Source organism: Phragmites australis, chromosome 2 (assembly GCF_958298935.1).
Source record: "Phragmites australis chromosome 2, lpPhrAust1.1, whole genome shotgun sequence".
In the NCBI taxonomy this organism is placed as follows: Eukaryota; Viridiplantae; Streptophyta; class Magnoliopsida; order Poales; family Poaceae; genus Phragmites; species Phragmites australis.
Genome location: NC_084922.1, coordinates 51,063,141 through 51,087,062, shown reverse-complemented (window position 1 = coordinate 51,087,062; position 23,922 = coordinate 51,063,141). Strand labels below are relative to the sequence as shown.

Below are 23,922 nucleotides of genomic sequence, written 5' to 3'. Positions count from 1 at the left end.
TATTGTATTCCAACCTAAAAAGTGCTAAAATTCATGCATTTAAATTAGAGATATATTCATTCAGCTCTCATGTCTCCCCTTGAATTGGTATTGAGACTTCCTTTTGCTTCTGTCGCTTGCAGGAACAACTGTGAAGGGACGCAATCATCATGGGAAGCCGCAATGGCCATGCTCCAATTTTCTTGAACAAAAAGGGGCACCGAGGCATTCGAAAAGAAGTCTAAAAGTGCTCGAGGAACGCGCACTACCTTGTGTACCATCTCAGAGAAATTGGAGTAAGTGCATCTTTGAACCCTTTGAGTAATGTTCGAGAGATGAAGCCCATTCGATTTCGTGCACAAGTGGCAGCTTGCGTGAGAGGGAAACATCACCGGCACATGTGGTGGTGATGCATAATGTCACTATAGAAATTAACCAGCTTTGTTGAATTGAAGGCCCTGCTACCAAGCCAACTAACTGGTATCAAGATTATAGACCTAATGTCCCGTCCGTGTATTGCAAATGATACAGGGCAAGAAAAAATTTGTGTATGCTGTCTCCATAACAAGAAGCCAAGAACCACGTAAAACTATTGAAGTGGCAGGGAGTACAAACTTAGGAAAATGGTCTCTTAAGTGATCATAATGGTTTTTCATGAATTGGGGATCCTTGTATTCTAATTATCATTTTTCTGTTGATGTATCTATATATCATGGAAACTTGTAAAACATATATTGCAATCATGTGTCGTCAATAAAATACCGGGCCGACGCTCAATGTTGTATTTTTCTTACAACAACAGTTCCAAATGCCTTGCCAAGTCCCCTTTCCTGAACGCTTGTCAGTTAACTTTGAGTGCATATTTATCACGTAATATTCATCAACGAAAATGCAATCATTTCAAGATTTGTAACCTAGGATCAGAGAAATGTTGGCTGTGACATTTTTCAATTCCATAAAGCCAAATGCTAAAAAAAATAAAAATTCTCTCTCTAGAAAAGGTTATTATTATCCGAAAGAACACCTGGAAAAGCAAGTGCTAAATTATTAGGAAGACTCTAGAAAACCAGGAAAGGAATTTCCTAGTGGAAAGAAAATGCAGCTGGTCCTGCTGGCTGTCCCTCCCAGTCAGTATATAGGGGATGGCTGCCGCCTCCGCTTGAGCCAGCCACCCTCCAAGCTCCGCAGCTACTCCCTCCCAAGCTTCGGCGGCCGCAGCCCACCGGCGCCAACCCCTCGCCGTCTCCACTCCGTCCGTGGTAATCCTCTCCTCTCTCTGCCTTTCACGCGCGATCAGGCTTCTCTAGTCTACATCTCTTCGTGCGCTAGTCCCTACTCCTGCATTTGAGTGTTTCGCGGCCAGATCCGAGCAACGTGGCTCGAGATCCGCGGCGAGCCTTGTGTTCTAGTCGTTTCTCGTGGCCTCGTAGTTGCTCCCGCCAGATCCGAGGGTGGCGAGCGTGGGATCCGCAACCGGATCGGATTAGCGAGTCGTTGTGGTAGGCGTTCGTCTGGTATGTGATGTCTATGCTTGATGGACTCGTGAGGGGCAAATGGTAGCTTGGGTGTTGCTGATCTGTAGTGTTTCTGCGCGTCGATGCATCAGATGTCTGCAAATTTGTTCGTGTGCGCGCACATGTGTTTTTGCCGGAATGTCATGGGAGATCGTGTAGACAGGGGTAGTGGCTGTGGTGTGCCTGCATAGGCAGCCGCCTGAATATGCTGAAATTGCTAGGTTGCGACGTTTGAGCTCTTGTGACTGGGTGCCGGTACTCATGTTCTAGTTGCCAAGAAGGTGTGCTGGGGTCCTTTTGGTGTCAGTGGGAGATGTTGAGATTGGTTTGGTCAGTGGTCGGGGGTGGGAGGAATTTCCTCCTGGTCAGGTTTTATTTGACCTGTGGAAATGACTGTAAAGTATGGTCTTCATGGTGTTCTAAACTAGCTAGTCCAGAACTCCACATAGTTATGATAATATGGTTGGATAAAAGCAGCAATTTCTTCACTTGGTGTAATCAGACTACCAGAGTCTGGAATTCGTGTGTAATTCATTGACATTATCGTAAGAGCAATTCCTTAAGCATATCTGCTTTTTACGATGTTTCATCATGATGAGTACCTATGGAGTGCTCCCAAAATTAGTGCTGCAGGTTGACTGGTCCTAGTCAATATTCTGAGTCGTGAATATAAATTTTCTGGGTGATTGACTGACTATGAACTATGGAGTCAATTAGCATGCTCCTTGTTTTTGAGATTTCGCATCTTGAAATCGGCTGGTGGGTGCCTAATGTTTATATGTTATCCTGTTAGGCAAACACATTCAGCATGTGAATTTAGGTAACTCTGCAGAGCACATATCAGAGAAACAAATGTTAATTTGGACTCGTCCATTTTCTTGTACAATGGGTCCAACGTGGGTCATAACTCATAAGTCATAGGTTAAAATGGGGTTACTAACTAGTTCATTTGCAGTGTTTTTTCTAAGCAATGCGAGATTGCTCGTACCACGTTTAGTCATAGAAGTGTTTGGTTATGATGCTTTAGGTATTCTAATTTATGTTGGAAAGTGCAGTCAACAAGTAAATCTTAGATGGTGGTAGTGGATTTCATCTACATTTTGTCACAACATTTTGTCAGTGGAATTGGATCTCACCATATTTTGTTGTCAATGTCTTCTAAACTATGCCATCAATTTAGTAATTTAGTACATATTCTGTACATATTTTGTTTACTAATGCTTTGGATTCCCACTGCACAGCAGGATATCTTCATTGTTAACTGACACCCTTTTTATGCTACCTCTTGCAGAGTAAATCTACAGGAAATGGCTGACGCTGAGGATATCCAGCCTCTTGTCTGTGACAATGGAACTGGAATGGTCAAGGTCAGGAACTGCATCTCTTAACCAGGGTTACATCTGTCATCTCCCATTGCAACTATACTGATTTGAATTGTATTTAATTTGACAGGCTGGGTTTGCTGGTGATGATGCACCAAGGGCTGTTTTCCCTAGCATTGTTGGTCGTCCCCGCCACACTGGTGTAATGGTTGGGATGGGGCAGAAGGATGCATATGTCGGTGATGAGGCACAGTCGAAGAGAGGTATTCTCACGTTGAAGTACCCAATTGAGCATGGTATTGTGAGCAATTGGGATGATATGGAGAAGATCTGGCATCACACATTCTATAATGAGCTCCGTGTTGCTCCTGAGGAGCACCCTGTGTTGCTCACTGAAGCTCCTTTGAACCCCAAAGCCAACAGGGAGAAAATGACACAGATTATGTTTGAGACTTTTAATGTCCCTGCCATGTACGTCGCTATTCAAGCCGTGCTTTCACTCTATGCTAGTGGACGTACAACAGGTATGAAGTATTTCATTTTACCTATCATTTTTTCTTTCCAGTTCCGAATTAATTTGCTGACTAATATATCATTATGATTCAATTGTGCCATACATCACCAAACTAACAGATACATTTAAATTTGTATCGTAATGAAGTACTTGTTTATATCCAATCTATCAATTCCACATTTGTATAATTTGGGTATTCTATTATCTTGGTTAGGACCCAGTAGAATTAGGGAGATGAAAAGGTGATTGTGCAGCAGTGAACCAATTATTTAAATCTACTAGTATTCGGCTAATACTGTTCATAACTGACAGGTATTGTTCTTGACTCTGGTGATGGTGTGAGCCACACTGTGCCCATTTATGAAGGATATGCACTTCCACATGCTATCCTTCGTCTGGATCTTGCTGGTCGTGACCTGACGGATTCTCTTATGAAGATCCTCACTGAGAGAGGTTACTCATTCACAACCTCTGCTGAGCGGGAAATTGTGAGGGACATCAAGGAAAAGCTTGCATACGTGGCGCTTGATTATGAGCAAGAGCTGGAGACTGCCAAGAACAGCTCGTCAGTTGAGAAGAGCTATGAGCTGCCTGATGGCCAAGTGATCACCATTGGCGCAGAGAGGTTTAGGTGCCCTGAGGTCCTCTTCCAGCCATCCATGATTGGAATGGAATCTCCTGGAATCCACGAGACAACCTACAATTCCATCATGAAGTGTGACGTTGATATCAGAAAGGACCTGTATGGCAACATTGTGCTCAGTGGAGGTTCTACGATGTTCCCTGGCATCGCTGATCGTATGAGCAAGGAGATCACTGCCCTTGCTCCGAGCAGCATGAAGATTAAGGTGGTTGCTCCACCTGAGCGCAAGTACAGTGTCTGGATCGGAGGGTCTATCCTAGCTTCTCTCAGCACTTTCCAACAGGTACCACTCGGGCCATTTCAGTTTATAGCACATTTGTTGAATTTGGTTTAGAACTGATCAGGCATCAAGCCCTCTTTTCCTTTTATACCACCACTTCATGCCATCTAATTATATTCCTCGTGATTGATGAAACAGATGTGGATATCTAAGGATGAGTATGACGAATCTGGCCCTGCAATTGTTCACAGGAAGTGCTTCTGAGTTGTTTTCACAGCCCTTTCGTGTAGTCCGATGTGTGGATTTTTTCATGGAGGGAGAGATTGCAGGCTATGTTTGTGTTGTGCAGCTAGTCGTTATTTTGGCCACTCTTATTTGTGGTTGCTCCAGGTATCTGCACGCTACCTTTGTACTATTTTGTTGCTGTGTGATTGTGTGAGGTCACTTGTGGAACTTGGTTGGCTTAATCGGTTGTAACTGTAATAGCTGGTAGCTCTATAAATTGTTCTGGGGGTAGAGAATTATGTGGATTTTTTTAAAATATTTTCTTGCGCATGTGTTATATTGCCTTGGGTTGCCCATCATTTGAAATCTATGGGGGTGCCAGCTTTCTCGATCTACCGTTAATTACCTCCCAGAAGCATGAGTAAATGTATAACATGTCAACGTGCAGGAATGTCTTTATTCCGGCTCTGCGTAAGATGAAATTGACTCAAACTCAATTGCTTTGAACTTACGAAGAGAGCGCAGGAATTGCATGTTCTTTTTTCTTCTGAGCTTGGCGTTTAATGGCATGTTAACAAAACGCTGGTAAATGTATTATGCCTTAGGAAGATGACTCGTTTCAGAACATATCACAGATAACATCTGGGTTTGTAAAATACCATCAAAAGAGTTCCCTTATTTACCATGCAATACTTGCGAATTTAAAAGGGAAATACTCCTAGAAAAAACCAAATCTCTAGAAGTGGTCCACGTTGGCAGCTTCCTCCCTTCCTTTTCGGGTTAATTAATTTTTTACCACTCTAGCATATGATATATTTCAAAAATCACTCATTTGAGATGTTGTGTTAAAATACCATCTAAGCTCCACAAAAACTCATTCATTTGCCCCTTTGTGGCATTTCCCCCTTTTTTTTAGCCCCTGTCAACGTGTCCTCCCCAACTATCGAGGCGACACCATGGGAGCCCCTCAGGATCCTGCTCCAGCACCTTAGACGTGGACACCAGTGGCACGCGCATCAGCACCGACGCCAACACGAGCGGTGGTGTGGGTGGGCCTAAGGAGGATATAGCGACAGCGGAGGGCTCCTCGTCTTCACTGTCGACGGTGGAGACGTAGTAGGAGGAGTGCGTGGAGCCCATCGCAATGACGAGATGCGACTGATAGAGGTGGGAACACGAGTTGGGCGACTGAGGACGACAGGAGCATCCGTGGATGTGCTGACCCTCTTTAGCCTCTGCACCGGTGACCTCCTTCGCGCAGATGGTATCTGACTTGGTCTCGGACTCCTCTGATAGGGGCGGGAAAACTAAGCCTCGTGACGGTGCCACGTTGTTTGCCATGTCGTGGCTGTTCGCCAGGCTTGCCACGAAGCGCGCACCGGATGGCCACCTCGAGGCTTCACACGTCGATGGTGAAGAGGTCGTAGTCATCAGAGTGTGCCTCCGGTTTAAGCCGCTCCTGGGACATATACGCCATTGTGCCAACGTAGGATGTACATGGGTTGAGCTGTCGCTGCAGCATCCCGCACCAAAGTCGACGATTTTGACCTCGTCGGTGGCGCTACTCCACCTCTCTAGATCATCAGCGAAGGAGCTCCTGCCAACAGCAAATCGGGGCGACCAAGATCTGAGGTCATGGCAGAGTTGCCGACAACAGGCGCGACTGAGTGACGCGGCGGAGCTAAAGAGCTCGACCGTGGCAAGCGGCCGCGCTTGGTTGAGTCGAAGGAAGATGAATTGAGAGAGTAAAAAGGATATTTTCACTCACTTTTTATGTCGATAGGGGCTAAAGAAAAAATAACACGTGGCGGAAAAAATAACACAAAGTAACAAACGGGTAAGTTTTCGCATAGGCTAGATGATATTTTGGCATGACATCTGATTGAGTGGTTTTTGAAAATATACCATTCGAGTGAAGAAAAAAAAAATTAACCCTTTCTTCCCCTAACGGCCTAAACTTCCTTCCTCGACCACTCCTCCTCGCTTCCTCCCCCCGTAAGGAATCGTATTCGCCTACGCGTTTCGCACCGCACCGCACCGCACCGCATCGTGTTCTCTTCCAAATTCCCAACTCCCCGCACGCCACCGTTCGTCGTCGCAGGCACCCAATCCCATCCCGCCTTCCTCCCGCCCGGATCCCGCGATGAAGATCACGGCGCTGCTGGTGCTCAAATCTCCCGGCGATTCGTCCTCCTCCTCGTCTTCGGGAGGCGGCGAGCAGCAGGCGGTGGTGCTGGCCAACGCGTCCGACGTCAGCCACTTCGGCTACTTCCAGCGCCCCGCCGCCCGCGAGTTCATCCTCTTCGTCGCCCGCACCGTCGCCCTCCGCACCCCCGCCGGCCGACGCCAGTCCGTCCAGCACGAAGGCATGTCATTACCATCCACCCCTGCTCCCTCTTCCTTCCTCCCCACCCTCGTCTATCCCTCTGTCCCAACCCAAGCAATTGACTTGATTTAACCCTGCACTGCAGAGTACAAGGTGCATTGCTACAACCAGAATGGCCTCTGCGCCATCGCCTTCACCGACGACCATTACCCCGTCAGGAGCGCTTTCTCCATCCTCAATATGGTACCCTCTTCTCCATCTCGCCTCTTCAACACTGTTCTCCACCTCCAACTCTGTGAATACCTATTATGCGGTTACGCTCAATTCAATTCAATGACGCTGATGTTGTGCTTACGGTTTTGCATGCTGATCTGATGAGCCATGAACATAGACTTCTTGCAGTTTCCATATTTGCGCCAATTTAGTCCTTTATAAAAAAAAATCCTAAATTTTAGTCCTTTATCATGATGGTCTCATCTATATGTCTTGAATTAATCAAATAGGTGCCAATTTGCTTTCCTCTGTGATGTGCCTGTCATTACTTTTCCCACCCTTTACTGTTTGTGATCATACGACGTGTCTTTTCGTTGTAATGTTGCTCCTTTGCAGTGGATTTTGTTGTAGACTAGATGCTTGCAACAATGATTGTGATAGTGCATGTTCCCATTTGTCATCATGATATGAAATAAGTTGACGCGTCTTCTCACAAAGGTCATTATTTTCACAGGTGCTGGAAGAATACCAGAAGGCTTTTGGAGAGTCATGGAGGACAGCCAAAGCTGATGCAACCCAACCTTGGCAATATCTGAATGATGCCCTAACAAAATACCAGGTTTCGTTTATTTGCTCTCATATATGATGTTTTTCCATCTCTACTTACGAATAAGTAGTTACTCAGGGGTACTATAGTTTTGGACGAGAGAAATGAACATCTATGCAGTCTGACTTAGTGCCTTGCATTCTCAGTTTACACTCATCATTTATTCGACAGTAAATAGTGCAGTAAGTTAATCACAGGCTCTGCCTCAAGCCCATGCACATCACTTGCCATGCTCATGCTTTCGAACTTAATAGGTTATATCGTGGTGTCCAATATAGCTTATCCATGGACATGATTCGGAACAGATTTTTGTCATGATTCGGAACAGATTTTTGTATGCAACAAAATGGTTGTCGTACCTATTACTCAGGCATATCTCCATATTTAGAAATTAATGCATATACTACTTTTTTCTGGTTGAGTACAACATTGTTTTACTGATTAACTGAAGCTTGTTTCGTCAGTGATTTATTTGTCTCCCAATTCTGTTCTTTGCAGGATCCTGCAGAGGCTGACAAGTTGTTAAAAATTCAGAGGGACCTGGATGAAACCAAGATCATTCTGGTAAGCAATGTTATATTAGCTAACCCTCTGAAACATAACTAAATAGCTTGTTGAATACCAAATGGACCTATTTCCATGTACAACATGCACAAGTTCATATAAGTTGGTCTAAGGCTATAAAGACTTTGGGGGAAAGTTTTACACTGCCAAGATTTAGAACAAAGGAGCAGGATGTTAAAACACTGCCAAACTGGAGCTGGAATGAGTTTAGGACATCATTACCATCTTCTTAGTTTCTTTCTTTATGATTTGCTATCGTAAAAAAAATAATGTATGAAAGAATGCATATTTAAGGAGGGTCAAATAGAGTTTGATACCGTCCTCCTCGTTACTGTTTGAAACTAGCTCATAGAATCTGTGGAGTCAGTGTGCCACATCAATTGTATGTTCCATAGTTCTACCACTTCTACGAGGAAATCTTGTGGTATGTAAATAATGCGAAGTTGATGCTCTTGATTTTTTTTTTGTTTGCTGGCACTTTGAACTGTGGGACTAAGTGCTCTGCAGTGCTCACGGTTACATTTTTTTAATCGCCTGCCATTTTCAGTTCTTTGCTATTTATATAGCTGATGAGGATTTCATGAATGACTGTTGAGGCTAGTTATGCTATTTTCTGATTCTGCAAAACCGTTAATGTCTGTTCATGATTTTGATATTTGCAGCATAAAACCATTGATAGCGTGCTTGCTAGAGGCGAAAGGTTGGATAGCCTAGTGGAGAAGAGTTCGGATCTAAGCGCTGCTTCACAGGTAAGTGCATTCTTATTGTGTTTTTTGTTGTCCCAAGACATACATGCCATGGCCTATGGTTAATTGGTCAAAATGAACCTTTATTGTCCTAAAAAGAACCATTATCCAGTTAGAACCCTCTGAGTTAAATACTGCTTGTAGGACAATTTCTCCCTAAGTTGTGTAATCTTAGTTTAATGGCACCATATATTTGTATAATTTGCACAAAAAGTATGTATGAATCTTTGCCAGCCACATGACTTATAATTTCTTGGCCTGCCCTTGATTGTGGCTTTTACAGGCTTAGAAATAAAAGGTGGATGTAAAAGAGAATATTATTCACACTTTGTAGAGAATTGCAGTAAAATGAAACCTGGTGGTTTCTTTTGTAGTAATAGATCTTGCTTTCAGTGACATCTGATAGTTGGCCCATTGTTTGCTTAGAGAACTTGCTCAAACAAGATAGTAGTGTATGCAGCAATTAGTCCTACGTTTACGCTGTTTAACCAATTCTGCTTATTTTTGATATGTTGTGCTGTTTTTTGCCCCACTTGTGTGCAGATGTTCTATAAGCAGGCCAAGAAAACCAACTCTTGTTGTACAATCCTGTAAGGAAGTTGTACATCCCAAGGCAGTGGTGTGTTATTTAGTGGTGCGAAACGATATATGTTGCCACTTTTCTTTGTTCTTATCTCTGACGAATGGCATAAGCATCACGTTCTTGTCCGAAGTGTTTAACGAAGTTGTGCAAACTTATTAGTAAACAAGTTGGCGCACATTTGTGATTCTCTGTAAGTAACATAAACGTGGCCAAGCTGTTATTGTTATTGTTACGGGAAGTGTCGTTTGCCTTTTTGTGTTAAAGATGTTATGTGATTAGTCTCTTCTGTGTTTTTGCATCGGAAGATGGTTGCTCCTTGATCTTAATGGTGGATAATATAAAACCGGCCATTTGACTTGTTGCTAAGCACATTTGTGATTGACATCGTTAAGAGACGTGCTGCACTGATATAATAGATCGCAATAGATGCAGACATGTGGATATTTTTATATCAGAGAGTAGAAATGCTGGTTTTGTCGCATCGTCAGAGGTGAAATTTAGTAGGATATACCACGAATTCGCAAAGCCAAAGTGAAACATGATGCAGTCGAATTTACAGGAAGATGAAAGCAAAGTCTCTAGATGCATGCCATCAGTTCACAGTAGTTTCGATGTAGGTAGCACAATTAGCTCGTCAACAAGAAGAAGATGGATGAGAAAAGCACAAGCCCAATCATGGAGCCCTGAACACGAACGGACGCGGCGAACCCCACCACCTGCTGCATCAAAGCGAGAGCGCGCATGAGCACCAGAGATCGCATCGCACAGTAAAGAGAGATCATCACATGTACCTTGGTGGTGGTGGCGTCCCCTGTGTCGGGCAGCGGGAGCACGGTGGCGGTGTCCGTCATGCCGGTGGGCAGCGGCACCGTCGGGTTGCTGCCGACGAACGGGTACCCCTCGCCGCCGCTCGGCCCCACCGGGGGCGCCGCGGAACCGAACGTCGGCTGCAGCGGGAAGCCGAAGTGCGGGCCCGGCTGCTCGGGGGCGCGGCTCGGCGGCAGGTCGGCTCCAGCGGTGGGCGGCGGAGCGGAGAGTGGTGGGAGGCCGGCGTGGTGCTGCGCGGGGGTCCGGCGAGGTAAGGAGCCCTTGCTGCTGATGCCGTCGGGCCGTGCAAGACTACGATGCCACTGCGAGACAGTTTTTGCCGTTTAGTGGTAACTGTAGCTCAACTGTATTTGCAATGCAAAACTGGAATGCAACGAATTCACGTGCTTCGGTACAGAATTCCAAGCATTTCCTGCCTTAAAAAACAAAAATCCAAGCGTCCCATCCCAGCAGAGCAGAAAGCAGCTCAAGCATCAGGAGGCCTTCCTACTCCCTGAAGACTGAAGCGACTTCAATCTTCTGAAAGGAACGGGGCGCTACTATGGAACCTTTAAGCTTTGCTAGACTTTACTACATTCAGCACCAGGAAATTAGATCAGGTGTGAGTGCAACAACAGCTCTACTCTACAATCAGTACAACTCAACACAAGAGGTTCCATTTGGACCAACAAGAAGAGGCGAGGAAAATTACCGTGGAATCGGCCGCCCCGGAGGACTGCGGCAGCAAACACGCCAGGGCGCCAGCGCAGAGAAGGCAGAACACGCTGAAGGCGCCGTGCCACTTGCCCATCATCTTCTCCACCTCACTGGAAGAACCCGTCTTCCTCTCCCTCTCCCTCTCCCTCTTGTGCAGCTGAGCTTCCCTTGTACTAGTAAAACGCTAGCACTACTTGCAGTTGCAAGTGTACGAGCTAAACTGACACGAGAGCTATTGCTCTGCGAGCTTTCCTAATTCTTGATCTGAGCAGAACAATGGCAGCAGATGTGGACTGGCTTCGTCCTTTATTGTTGTCCAGGGCCTTCCTGCCTGCTTCTTCTGTAGGTAGGACTGCAGCAGTGGTGATGATGACGCTACAGACACAGTAATGGCTACGGGAGCAGGACGGACGCAGCATGCGGAGAGGAGAGGACACCACGCTACAGTGGGGCATAGGATGCCACAGGATTTGCACAGAGAAGTCGCCGTGAAATTCTTGGGGGTTCAAAGCTAGAAAGAAGCTTAGTTCAAACAACAACAATTAAAAAAAAGCTAGAAAGAAAAATACTGCTGCTGCAACGTGAAGAAACAGTAAACAGACAAGCCAAAGAATGTTGGACCCTTCTTTTCCCAGAGAAGAATCTTTGGATATTTTACCTAAGAGACATGCTGATGCAGGCTGAGAACAAGTTTGCTGTTCCCGGAAGCAGCGCTTTTGACTACAGTTGTGATGAGAAAGCACTGGCCGTGGTTAAATAGTAAAACTTACGCTTATAAAGACGTGCTAAAGGGTAATAAGATGCTAATTACGACGCCTTCTTTTCTGTTGCCAGAGTGCGTGCTGTACTGTACTGTACTGTAGTGTAGTGTCCTGTCCTGGTTGAATGGGAACGACGGCGTAGGTACGTTGGCTTAGTTTAGTTTAGCGATGGCGCGCGACACCTTACCTGTCCTCCATTTCTGCTGCATTGTAGGAGCACAGTGCTATTCACTCCCGAATAGAGTTGAGGCGACCGACCAGATCTTGCCCTTTGATTTGGTGTTTGTGTTTGGAGGGCCTACGCCTAATCCTGTAGTGTCCAGATTTAAATACTCCTCCACATTCGTATTGTCGTGTATAGTAGCTTGCTGTCAAAAAAAGAAAAAGGAAAAAAGAATCGGAGCTCTATTATTGATGTAGAGAAAGCTACTTTACAAACATGCCAAGAATGTAGGTGCTTGCATCAGCCAAGCATGGCGCCAGACCTGTAAACAAACGGATGACATCTCTATCTAATACAAGGTTAAGGTTATCGATCGGAGCTCGGTTACCGATCGGAGCTTGGTTATCGAGTTCTGTCGGTAACCGAAAATTCGCGATATCCGCGGTTACTGGTCAAAAATTTAAAAAAAATTGGAGAAAATTTATTTGGCAAAATTTGAAATTTGGAAGAAAAAAAAAATCATGATTTTAGCCGTTCGGTAACCGGTCGGTTTGGACCAGTTATCGAGCGTTTTTGCGATTTATCGAGCGGTTTTCTCGAATTTTCCGTATTGTTGGTAACCGTTTGGTTTTCTCGATTTATCGAGCAGTTTTCTCGATTTTCAGTGAAGTTCAACAAAAATCCTAAAAATTATCTCAATCTTGTAAAATTAATAACTAATTCATCTGAGCTTCAAATCAAGTGAAACAAATTTTGTTAATTTCCTTGTAACATGATCTACATGATAAAAGTATTTATACTCATAAAAAATTTCAAAATTTTCTGTGAGAAATTGTATTTGTTAAACCAAGTTAAATACATAGTTTACTCTTTGCTAATCCAAAAATCATGAAACTAATTTTCTTAGTCTTCTTACATGATCCTATGTCTTTTAAAAATACATGAACTCATGAATTAGTTATTGTAATATGCATGATTGTGTAAATATGTTGTGACTAGATTAATTCATAACTGACCCATCACACCTCAAAAATTAGTGAAACAACTTTCATTAGCTTATTTATACTATGATTTACGTAGAAAAAATAATAGTAGACATGAAAAAGTTAATTACAGTGTTGTTTCTTAACATATTCACTTTATGCTTGTGAACTTTGTAAAAATCATAGAGAAATTAATAAAACTCTAAATAAAGTTATATCAATTTTAAAGATTCTCTTAAAATACATTTTACACAAGAAAAATATGTGTTTGTATGTTAAAATTTTCCTTAACCTGAGTTAATAACTGAGCCGCACGTTTCAATTTTTTTCATTTTTTCAAACTTCATCCCTATAGAATACGATGCAAACGACATTATTCTTGAAATCTTTTTCACATAAGATCTTAGAGATATGTCTAGTTTTTTTTTTAAGATTTTGTTTTGATTTTTTTTTATTTTTTTCGAATTTTTTAAATTCAAATTCGATTACCGTTGGTTTCTGAAATCGGATTAGATCTAAAAGATCGGTTATTACGATTTTTAAACGGTTACTGTTGGTTTTTTAACCGTGATCTAATAGTACTACATGAGCAATGAGCATCCTTATTTCTCTCCCTCCCCTCACCTCATATCTGATATTCCGACTCTCAACTCTTTCCTGGATCTCATTCAGGATCGAGTGACACATGGTGACACACGATGATGCCTAGCCGGTTTCTTCACATACCAGTAAGGCCATCTCCAGCAGCTACCTCAAAATTTCATCCTTAAAAACACTATTACAGCATACCCTATCACTATTACAGCATCTCTCAATCCCTCCATCTCCAGCAGCTACTCTAAATCTCATCCACTATCTTCTCTCCCCTATATTAAATTGATTTTTTCCCAACCGCCATAACCGACGCAGGAGGAAAGGTTTTTCGCAGGATCCCGTTGCAGCGCCTATCGAAAAATACGGACACAATATATTTCTAAGAAATAAAATTTCTTAGAAATTTTATTTGCGGACGATATTGTTGCATTAAATATTTGAGTGATTTTTTATGGTCTGTGCACCTGCAAGGACGCACTCGAAAATTTTGGTTTGAAACGTACCGAAGGATGATATGGGAGCCATGCAATGTACTGTGTACATTAGAAGGGCCGAATCACCTCTGCGGGTTATTGACCATGTCTGGCTTAGAGCGGAAGGAACTGGGCACCATCATGTGTAAGAAGGACGAGAGGCTTGCCGCCGAAGCCTCACGGGGACTGGCTTCCAGGGGAAGGAACGGGGTTGGCTTCCGTCACAAGGCTCATGATATCCCTATATATATGAGGCTATGGTACTCATAATTCCCAAGCCATGAAAAAATGGATCGTCGCGAAGCATGGAAGGAGACTGTGAGGGAGTTGTGTTTTGGCAATGACTCTTACGATGAGGAAGATAATTTGTTCCTAGCCACTGTGAGTGAGTTGCACCAGGCGGAGGCATCACAGCGGGGACCGTGGGGTGGTTCATTGCCAGGCCGACGGCGTATCGAGCGGAACCGGCTGGAGGGGCATCATAGGTTGTTTAATGACTACTTCGCCGATCACCCGGTGTACCCAGATTACATCTTCCGTCGCAGGTAATGTTACGAAAATGTACAATCTTATCGCAGTTGTACGATGAAATGGCTTATGCTCGTCGGTCCTGCAGGTTTAGGATGAAACGGGACCTATACCTCAAGATTGTACAGGCAGTTGCGGACCAGGACCCGTGGTTCCAACAGAGGAGGAATGCTGCTGGCGAGCTCGGCCTGTCGGCGTTGCAGAAAGTCACTGCGGCGTTTCGTATGCTCGCGTACGATGCTCCCGCCGATTCTCTCGATGAGTGCCTCCGCCTAGGGGAGTCCACTATAATTGAGAGTATGAGACGGTTTGTACGAGCCGTGGTCGGGGTATTCGGGGACGAGTACCTCCGTGCTCCTAATGAGGAGGACACGGCGCGCTTGATTACTATGAACGAGCGAAGAGGGTTCCCCGGGATGCTCGGAAGCATAGATTGTATGCATTGGAGGTGGAAGAACTGTCCGACAGTGTGGTCTGGTTCCTTCTCGGGCCACGTGAACTCACCGACAATTATCCTAGAGGCCGTGGCGTCACAGGACTTGTGGATTTGGCATGCTTTCTTCGGCATGCCTGGTTCGCTAAACGACATCAACGTTCTTCACCGCTCCCATCTCCTCGACAATCTTGCCACTGGAGTGACCCCCCAGGTCCAATATTCCATTAACGGACATGACTACACCATGGGGTACTACCTTGCAGATGGTATCTATCCGGAATGGGCCACCTTCGTGAAGCCTATTCCTTGTCCAGTTGGGAGGAAGCGCCAGCACTTCGTCGTTCAGCAGGCGGCGTTAAGGAAGGATGTGGAACGTGCCTTTGGGGTCCTCCAAGCCAGGTTCCCCGTAGTGAGGGGGGCTACGAGGATATGGGACGAGGAAACACTGCACAATATCATGACCGCCTGCATTATCATGCATAACATGATAATCGAAGATGAGAGACCCGAAGGGGACGTCGAACACGTGTACGACGGTTTAGGTGTTCCTGTTGAGGCATCACGCAACCTAACACCCACACTTGAAGCATTTGCACACCGGTATGGGATGATAACTAGCAGGCATGGGCACCACCAACTGCGTGACGATCTTGTCGAGCATCTGTGGCAGTTCCACGGAGTAGAGTAGTGTGTATTATGTTCAATAATGTGTAATATGTAATCAAGCGCAGTACGTATTATGTTCAATAAATTGTCCCGTTTCCTTAGTAAACTGTCGCACGGCCAAAAGAAGGATGTGGACCATGCTGCCAGCAGCATGCGGGCAGCAGCACAGCACACACATGAGCTATCGGGTAGCAGAACAGCAAACCCTTCAGCTATCTGGCACCAGCACAAACCCTTCAGCTATGAGGCAATTAATACATTATCAAAAAACCGCAAACATCATGTTCAGGAGTCCAAAAAAAATGCAACACATAGATCACCAACTGCAATACCAGTACCATGCCCTAACATACACTGGACAAGCTCACAGCAAATCAACCACACTCAACGAAAACTGTTATGGCAGTAAACGAAAACTGTTATACTTTCACAAGGATAAACTCGACCACGATGTCGCCATGTCATACAAACCCGCAATCAGGTTCACAATTACGAAGATGGGCCTCCGGTGACGCGCCGAGCGGCAATGATGCTCTGCCTGAGGCTCTTGTAGTAGGCCTGCTGGTCCTCGTCCATTTGAGACAGGTCCATGCTCATTATGTTCCTCTCCTCCTTCTCCTTTTCCATTTGCATACGCTCCGCCTCGAGCCTTAACCTCTGCTGCTCCTTCTCCAGTTCCATTTTCATTCTTTCTTCCTCGAGCCGTAGCCTTCGCCGCTCTACATCCATCAACTCAGCAAACCTCTCTGCTCTTTCCTTTTCAATTTTGTCTTTCATTGCCAACTGGCGGTCGAACAGGTCTGTCATGGGTGCAGAAGCCGAACTGGATGACGACGTACCTCGGGCTTCCTTGGACCGAGTGCGACCAGGAGGATGTTTGGCACGGTCACCGGCGTTGGATGTGGTTGCATCAACATCCTCTGCTCCGTTCAAGCCGCCAGACGAGGCTACATTGGGAGTGGAGGAGGGGCTTGCCGCGGCGGATGTCTTCTGCCTTTTCCGGGAGGTTTCTACATGCCACTTGGGATGATCCCTCAACTCCCTCCAACATGGCAGCATGGTGAACTCCTTGTGCTCAGCGGCTTGAAACATCTTGCATGCCTCCACAACCTCCAATATGCAAAAAACATGGTTCATCAGCGGATAGAAGTGCAACAGATATTGCATATGAGCATTGTCAGAAAAGATGCTAGTGTAGTGAACGGAGAAGTACTATCAAAATGATGCTGTACAAAGTGGATGAATCAGTACTGTGCTAGGTAAACAAGGCTGAAATGCAAGTATTTTTGGTGACCTAATGACGTACCATCTCGGCCTCGGTTGTGCCACTCCTCCTATTGCGCTGCGCCCTAGCATAGTGGCCGTAGAACTTCTGCACCATACCGTTGATGAATGTCCATCTCCCCTGCAGCGACTTCCTATTGCGCGTGGAGGTGAATGTTTTGTTTTCATGGTAGAAAGACTCCACCCGCTGCCAGAAAGCACCCAAACTTTGGTTGGTCCCGACCACAGGATCCATGCTCACTTGCAACCATGCTCCCACCAGTAGTAGGTCCTCCTCCACCCTGTAACTAGAACCACGGCCACCCCCAGGTGCGACATCTCCCGGAGCCTCCACGCACTGCACATCTCCCGAAGGGATCTGGCTGCCAAATATGCTGTCCTGGGTTAGCGGCGTAACATCGGCCCAATTCATTTCCTCACTGTCGCCACGAAGGAAACCGGCGTACTCCATAGATTCCCTGAACACATCAACAAAAGCAAATGGACAAACTTTCCACGGACATGAGTATACTGATTCTGAAATTAACTTTGGAAAATAACATAGGTACGCGACCATCACATAAAAACCTGCCATAGCAGTTCATGCACAAATTGTTACGTCTTACGCATTATGACATACATAACAGCTTAGAAGTGCAACACACACATTACGGCATAATCGACACAGCTAAGTATGCACCTTGACCAACTACATGCTACCAGAATGATCGGATTCGTAGGGCATGCTATCCTCCGAAAAGAGTAACTCATCAGGGCTCCAATCAACGGGGACCAAGTCATCATCGGGGACGGGCAACGATCCAGAACCTTCCTCTGCCTCGTCATCGCTCCCATTGTCGTCCTCACCAACTCGGTTCAAAGCATCTTCCACTTCGAAACCAAGTTGTTCAAGGTCTGCCGCAATGGTCTCGACCTGAAGAAGTGCCATGTTTAGGTCGACGGCAGCTGGGGTGTTCTCCGGACTCAGGTTATCACTGACCACCTGCTGCAAAGCGTCAGCCGCCACCTGAACACGGGCTTGCATCTTCGACACAATATCGGCTAGCTCGGCGGAGTCCATCTACAAGCAAGGGAGCGGGAACACAAAAGCGACAAACTAAATTGGACCTCAAAGTAATCACTTCAATGAAATTTCATGCACAATACATAAGTACACAGTACTTCCCTCTAGTATATGTCCCATTATCACTAATGTTCCCCCTTATTTTACATGAAGATTCTACAACATACCCCTAATGTCACATTATCCATATAGTAACTCAACCTACATTTCAGTAACTACTCCATACAGATTTCAAAACCTTCACCTCAAAACTATCACAAACCAACCACATCAGTGCCAGCACTTGCACTCAAACTTCAATTATCACTTCAATGAAGTTTCATGCACAATACATAAGTACACATGACTTCCCTCCAGTATATGTCTCATTATCACTTGCACTCAAGCACAATTGTCATTTGCAGGTTTTTTCATCAGTGGCACATAAAGCAATTCTGAACTCACTATGATCACTATTACATTTCACATGACTAAATTTGCAGTAGCCTATTCAAGGTTGTTCCCTGCCCCATTGTGTTCTCAACATCCCAGCATTCCATTAACAGTAAGATCATTTGGTTCAAAGGTACCCTGTGTACAGCCCCCAGAACAGCAAAACCATTTCACACTTTCCTACAAATTCTAATCCTTCAGAGGAACAAACATCCTATCACAGCCCATTTCGAAGCCAAAGCACAGCAAAAAATGAAAGCAGGTGTCTACTGAAATTATGCATAGTAGGAGTACTTCAACTACCAGACAAGGTGTTCATGTATTTCAATTCTTTCTGTACAGGACCTGCTACGAAGAAATGGATTGGGCCGGATTAACCAGACAACTACCCTCTATTCCTTAGTAATCCAGCTGATTGCCAAACCATTTCACACTGTGAGGTAAATTCTAATCCTTCAGACGAACAAATATCCTATCACAGCCACAGAATAGCACACCATTTCAACCTAAATCCTTCTAATCTGAAAGAGAACTCCAACTCAGATCACGCCGTAATCAAATTGAGCTCATTCGCTCCTTAACCTACAATCCGACCATTTTGCTCCCCAAATCACTGCAACTACGCATCATTGGCTGCCAGATCCGGATGCTAAGTGTGCCACACCCTCAGATCCGTGATTAAAACAAAAATCTCTGGCACAATCGCACCCAACACCCTGCAAATCGCTTCATACAATGGCCGAACCTTCCCTACACCACCTACATCGATCAATCCCCATCAGTGGCGATGCCAACCCCCTGCACCACCACCCATCCTAGCCGCGTATCCATGGATCGAGGAGCGGAGGACTTACCACAGGCTTCGGGTCGACCTCCGTGTTCCTTGGGCGCCGGCAGCCGAGCTAACCGAAGGTGGGGAACCCGCCGGATCCGCGTCGTCTTCCGCCTCACCGGAGGCGCGTCGCTTGCGCTGGCCCCCCGACGTCCCCGCCTCGCCGCCGCACCCTCTCGCCACCTCCACTTCCGAGTCTCCGCGGGACCAACGGCTTGGACTCGCTTCCCCTCGCGCACAGGGTTGCAGCGCCCGCATCGCCCCGCAAATTTGCCGACGGGCCTTCGCTCTTCGCTTCCCTGTGCCACGCGATACGGTAGCCGCTGGAGAGCGTTGCGGCCGGCTTCGGGCGAAATGTCGAGCGCTACAGGCGTTTACGGAGCGGATAAGGACTTCGCTGGAGTTGGTCTAACATGCCCAAAGCAGCCAGCCAGCCAGGCATGTTTCGGCCTTGGAACCCTGGTCCTGTGGTCCAATCCATGTCGGTTTCGTGTTCATGACAACCCAATCACGCATCGGAATCAACAGAAACTGACATACAAGGACAACCCATCAAATCAATACCATTAATTAAATCGTATACACAAGCGTGCAAGGACAAACCATCAAATCAACAGAAACTGACTAACATACGTACATAGGGTAGCATAAACGAAACTGAAACTAGACACCGGAACAATGGAATGACGACATATATCAGCATGCATGTACAAGTAGTACGTAGATCAGGATCAGCGCCTAGATAATCTTGTGACATTTACAATTTTTGTTGCAGTGAAATTTGTCACTAAGATAGAGATTATACAGTCGATATGCATAGATGTAAAGATGTTTTCTCTCTCTCCGAAAAGAGCATGCGATAATTCGCCAACTGGGAGCATTTTTTTGCAGCACTCACTTAAGTTATTCTTTCTGGTTAGTTTGAGTATCAAGAAATGACGACACCGATTTCATTTCTTCTTTTTAATGAGAGAATGCACATCTTTGTTAAAAAAAACGTATATCTTCGGTATCAAAACTGAAAAGAAGATGTGCGTCTGCAGCTCCCATCCCCATTTCAGATTCTTCGTAATTAATGTATATTTTCTTTTAAAAAAGTAGAGTGATGCGCAAAAACAACAACTTACCATAGGTCTTGACAAACCAAAAGAAGACGAAAAGATTTCAGACACACCTTCTGATTGCAAATCTAGATTGTTTTAGATTTATGTATAAAAATTAAAAAAGTAAAACAAAAGATCTTACTACCCTTCATTTATATTGCATTTGAAAATATAGCTCATTTATTTGAGAGCGAAAATATTTATTAAGCCAGGAGAAGGAAGGAAGAAAAGTAAAATAAATGTCTAGAAGTTTGAGGATGACTTACATTTATAAAATAGATGAGAAGTCTAAAACAATATATATTTATAATCGGAGGAAGTAGTACGAACCATTAGCACAACCATTAAACCACAAAACTATAAGCATTACATTAGGGTACTCGTAATAAGCATACAAATCCTTCGCAGAACTCAGCTGATACCTTTGGGTGGTGAGAGTGAGACCATGCACAAGCAACAACCATACAATAACATATGCCAAAATTGCAACATCACATAAATAGCTCTAGAATGTATCCAGCAGCACCACTTCGAAGCTTTACAGAAGAGCACAAGTCTTCCACTAAGCAAACAAAACACTAATAGTCTAGGATTTTCAAAGATCCACTCTGATATTGTCGGTGTATCAGGAATCGGGGGTCCCTGAATCTCGAGGCCAGGCCAGCCTTTCGTCACATGGCGTAATCCCGCGGGGTCTCTCCTGCAAGATGAGAAAAGATCAAGTCCCGGGAGAAGGCGCTCGGGGCCACAGTCGGTGACCCCCGAGTACCCCAGATCCCCGATGATCCACAGAATCCAAGTACCGGAAAGAAAGTGCTCGGGGGAGTGTACGGTCACCCCCGAGCACCATAGTCCCCCGACGATCAGGAGAGCTAAGTTCCGGGAGAGAGTGCTCGGGGCTACGTGCGGCAACCCCCGAGCACTTGGTTCCCCGAGGATCCGTACAAGTGTGTCCGGGAGAGAGTGCTCGGGAGAGATGAACAGTACCCCCGAGCACTCGGTACCCCGAGGACAAGGAAAGGCATTCTCGGGAGAGAGTGCTCGGGGAGGTGAACAGTACCCCCAAGCACTCGGTACCCCGACGACCCAGGAAGGCCCCCGAGGGGCCACCGATGAGGTGTCAACCAGTCAAAGGCCTGAGGTCGCATTTAATGAGCGTGCGTGGCTTGTCACCTCCAACTGCTCCCGTCGCGCTCAGCGTCAGTTCCTGCCACGTTCTGACAGAGAGGCGTGGGGTTATTAATTGCACATGTCCCATCCCGTGCCATCCGGCCTGTCTCAGATAACGTCGTAAGGACCAAGGCGTTCCGTCTGTCGCGCTGCTGTGGCAGGGGAATAAGATAGGGCGGGCACGCCGGGCTGCTCTGCGGCTGCCCGATGGGCCCTCTCCACGGCGTCCGTTGCCAGGGCATTTATTGTGACGGATGACCGGGCGTGCGACGCATTTTCCACCCCCGGTCACTTCGCCCAGAGGAAATGATGACGCCCTTTCCATTTATGGTGTCTCGGAACTCGTGCCCCCCTTCTGTTCGGGCCATGTTGCTGCCGGCGGGTACTTAAAGCAGCCGACGGCACAGAAGCAGGATATACGAAAAAGAGAGCTGAAGAAGACAGTTGAGAGGCAACGAATAGACAAGAACACAGCGCAAGAGAAACACGGTAGGGAAGGCTGAGCCCAGTCCCAACCGAAGAACAAGGAGCCCCAAGCTCTTAGATAGACCAACATTCTTGTAACCAGCAATATCCTTGAGGGACTTTCTCAGGACAGTTATAGTATCCATATAGGAGTAGGGTATTACGCCCCCGTGCGGCCTGAACCTGTCTAAATTCTGGTGCATTTACTTCTTTTTGCACTAGGTCAACACCACCACCATCGGCCGTTGCATTCATTCCCATTTATTTCTCCGACGAACGTATTCAGGATCATCCCCCGGTCGAATATCTAAAAAAAGGTCTCTCGGGATCCCTGTGACAGGAGTTAACCCTCCGACAGATACTATGTTAGAAATAACAATATGTATTCAATGGTAGTCTAATGATAGTAATATATAGAATATAAGAGAAAAATACTTAGACTAAAAAGTTACAATAATACCTTTAACTATTATACTCTTTAACAACTCTCACCTACTTAGCTCTCACAACGAAAAGCCGTCCAACACCAACCGAGCACCACCACTCATATTTACTCCAGAAAAATCGGATAAGTTTAAAGGTTCGGCAAAGGGGTTAAAATATAATCTTAGGGCTTATCTGGATGTTAGGAAGAAAAAAACTAGAAAATGAAAACCCGGGGATGATTTTTTATGGGCACATGACATCCTTGTCAATCCACAGGGAGATCACCGGTAGTCATTTGGGCGACGAGACAAGGGATGAAAAATCCCTACCAGAAAATAAATTCACAAAAGACAGAAAAATCAAATAATTCAGAAATGGAGGAGAAAATTCAGAAATGCATGAACGTTGTATAAACATTCATCAAATCCACATTAGCACTACATGCATTTGATCCATTTTGTACCGTCGATCATTTGCGGAAGAGGATAGAACAAAAGGAACATGCATTAATTCCAATCTGACTCTAAAAGTAAAATAAAAAAATAAATTATTTTTCTCACACAAATCGATAGATCTGGCGTGGAGTAGTAGGAAGCTTGGGCTTCAACCACCAGGTCAACTACGATTCCAACAGGCCAGGAGGTCGGCCAATAGGAAACGAACTCTACACTCTTAACGCTTCGTTCCTTGGACACAACAGCTTCTCCTCTCGACACGGACCGGACGACGATGAGAGGGGCCAGCAGCAGTGTACAAGAGGCGATCGGGGAGGAGGGGTGAGGCATCGGCAAAGGATTCAAGGGGAGCGGCAGCGGGGTCGCTTCATCCAAGGGGGCTTCACCACCACCACCAGATCAACTACGATTCCAAGGGGACTTCCGTGCGTGCGTATTTCCGTAGCTTCATATTTAAATTTTTTTACTGCTCCAATCTCCTGACCTTGCCGGCTGTTATTAAAAAAGAGCTGTGACTGGATTAAAAGTATTTAGTTGATCTATTTAGTTTTTATTTTGAGTTCAAGATAAAAGTTTAAATCACTATATTTTATCCTACAAACTTTAAATACAATATGAATCTCCAAACTGAATAATCGAGGGAGAGCAAGAAAGCAACAGGAAGAAAATTTCCCATGTCCGAAGATATTTTTTATTTTTCCTGTGGGCGAGCCGGATTAAAGGAAGGATTTTTTTAGCCCGCGTGAGATACAAATAACGGCCGGGGATGGAAGTGGAAGAAAAACTACCGGCCAAATGTACCTAGGAATGGGCTAAGATCCCTGTGGGGAATGGACCATTCAAATAAACCCTTAAAGGGATATTTATGGCACTTGATTATTCACTACTCAAGCAGATATTCTAAGGTGGATAGATGCTGGAATCCACAATCGTCAGGAAAAAGAATAATTTCATCCTCCAACATGCTTTCCAATACTATGGTTTGCAAGCCAGCTAAAGGATAGAACATGAGAAATTACAAATGGGAAACAAACGTTATGGAATAAGGGAAACGGCTGCAAATGCCGTGTCTATGAAAGTAAATTCACATAAGAATGGATGGAATATG

The 23,922-nt window shown here is 45.3% G+C and overlaps 5 protein-coding genes across 6 annotated transcripts; 3 read left to right on the top strand and 2 right to left on the bottom strand.

Annotated features, from left to right (window-relative positions):
- The first annotated feature begins 1,081 nt into the window (after nucleotides 1–1,081).
- On the top strand, nucleotides 1,082–4,787 carry LOC133909662 (actin-2-like). The gene is made up of 5 exons (XM_062352190.1): nucleotides 1,082–1,238; nucleotides 2,785–2,860; nucleotides 2,946–3,339; nucleotides 3,642–4,255; nucleotides 4,391–4,787. Exons 2-5 carry the CDS (start codon nucleotides 2,801–2,803, stop codon nucleotides 4,454–4,456), a joined length of 1,134 nt encoding a protein of 377 aa, XP_062208174.1. The 5' UTR covers nucleotides 1,082–1,238; nucleotides 2,785–2,800; the 3' UTR covers nucleotides 4,457–4,787.
- Nucleotides 4,788–6,401: 1,614 nt separating this feature from the next.
- Nucleotides 6,402–9,734, top strand: LOC133909660 (VAMP-like protein YKT61). The gene is made up of 6 exons (XM_062352187.1): nucleotides 6,402–6,783; nucleotides 6,889–6,986; nucleotides 7,471–7,575; nucleotides 8,062–8,127; nucleotides 8,790–8,876; nucleotides 9,417–9,734. Exons 1-6 carry the CDS (start codon nucleotides 6,561–6,563, stop codon nucleotides 9,465–9,467), a joined length of 630 nt encoding a protein of 209 aa, XP_062208171.1. The 5' UTR covers nucleotides 6,402–6,560; the 3' UTR covers nucleotides 9,468–9,734.
- A 239-nt stretch (nucleotides 9,735–9,973) lies between these two features.
- LOC133909661 (uncharacterized) lies at nucleotides 9,974–11,382 on the bottom strand. Of its 2 annotated transcripts, none has more exons than XM_062352188.1 (3): nucleotides 10,976–11,382; nucleotides 10,248–10,586; nucleotides 9,974–10,175 (listed from the first exon to the last, which is right to left on the bottom strand). In XM_062352188.1, the coding sequence occupies exons 1-3, from the start codon at nucleotides 11,075–11,077 to the stop codon at nucleotides 10,083–10,085; spliced, it is 534 nt and encodes a 177-aa protein (XP_062208172.1). In that variant the 5' UTR covers nucleotides 11,078–11,382; the 3' UTR covers nucleotides 9,974–10,082. The 2 variants fall into 2 exon arrangements, with proteins under 2 accessions (XP_062208172.1, XP_062208173.1); XM_062352189.1 differs by having other exon boundaries at nucleotides 9,974–10,172; nucleotides 10,976–11,381.
- Nucleotides 11,383–14,544: 3,162 nt separating this feature from the next.
- Nucleotides 14,545–15,606, top strand: LOC133908338 (uncharacterized). Its single transcript, XM_062350323.1, has one exon. The coding sequence runs from the start codon at nucleotides 14,545–14,547 to the stop codon at nucleotides 15,604–15,606; it is 1,062 nt and encodes a 353-aa protein (XP_062206307.1).
- A 221-nt stretch (nucleotides 15,607–15,827) lies between these two features.
- On the bottom strand, nucleotides 15,828–17,513 carry LOC133910255 (glutathione S-transferase T3-like). The gene is made up of 2 exons (XM_062352770.1): nucleotides 16,891–17,513; nucleotides 15,828–16,694 (listed from the first exon to the last, which is right to left on the bottom strand). Exons 1-2 carry the CDS (start codon nucleotides 17,440–17,442, stop codon nucleotides 16,074–16,076), a joined length of 1,173 nt encoding a protein of 390 aa, XP_062208754.1. The 5' UTR covers nucleotides 17,443–17,513; the 3' UTR covers nucleotides 15,828–16,073.
- Nucleotides 17,514–23,922: the final 6,409 nt, after the last annotated feature.

Excerpts from the sequence above, each read along its gene's own strand:
- LOC133909662 (XM_062352190.1), top strand. The coding sequence starts at position 2,801 with ATGGCTGACGCTGAGGATATCCAGCCTCTTGTCTGTGACAATGGAACT. Across the intron at positions 3,340-3,641 it reads TGCTAGTGGACGTACAACAG|GTATTGTTCTTGACTCTGGT; the intron begins GTATGAAGTATT and ends CATAACTGACAG. Across the intron at positions 4,256-4,390 it reads CTCTCAGCACTTTCCAACAG|ATGTGGATATCTAAGGATGA; the intron begins GTACCACTCGGG and ends TTGATGAAACAG.
- LOC133909661 (XM_062352188.1), bottom strand. The coding sequence starts at position 11,077 with ATGATGGGCAAGTGGCACGGCGCCTTCAGCGTGTTCTGCCTTCTCTGC. Across the intron at positions 10,587-10,975 it reads CCGGGGCGGCCGATTCCACG|TGGCATCGTAGTCTTGCACG; the intron begins GTAATTTTCCTC and ends ACTGTCTCGCAG. Across the intron at positions 10,176-10,247 it reads GGGACGCCACCACCACCAAG|CAGGTGGTGGGGTTCGCCGC; the intron begins GTACATGTGATG and ends GCTTTGATGCAG.
- LOC133910255 (XM_062352770.1), bottom strand. The coding sequence starts at position 17,442 with ATGGCAGGTTTTTATGTGATGGTCGCGTACCTATGTTATTTTCCAAAG. Across the intron at positions 16,695-16,890 it reads GCACAACCGAGGCCGAGATG|GTTGTGGAGGCATGCAAGAT; the intron begins GTACGTCATTAG and ends TGCATATTGGAG.
- LOC133908338 (XM_062350323.1), top strand. The coding sequence starts at position 14,545 with ATGGCTTATGCTCGTCGGTCCTGCAGGTTTAGGATGAAACGGGACCTA.
- LOC133909660 (XM_062352187.1), top strand. The coding sequence starts at position 6,561 with ATGAAGATCACGGCGCTGCTGGTGCTCAAATCTCCCGGCGATTCGTCC. Across the intron at positions 7,576-8,061 it reads ATGCCCTAACAAAATACCAG|GATCCTGCAGAGGCTGACAA; the intron begins GTTTCGTTTATT and ends TGTTCTTTGCAG. Across the intron at positions 8,877-9,416 it reads ATCTAAGCGCTGCTTCACAG|ATGTTCTATAAGCAGGCCAA; the intron begins GTAAGTGCATTC and ends ACTTGTGTGCAG.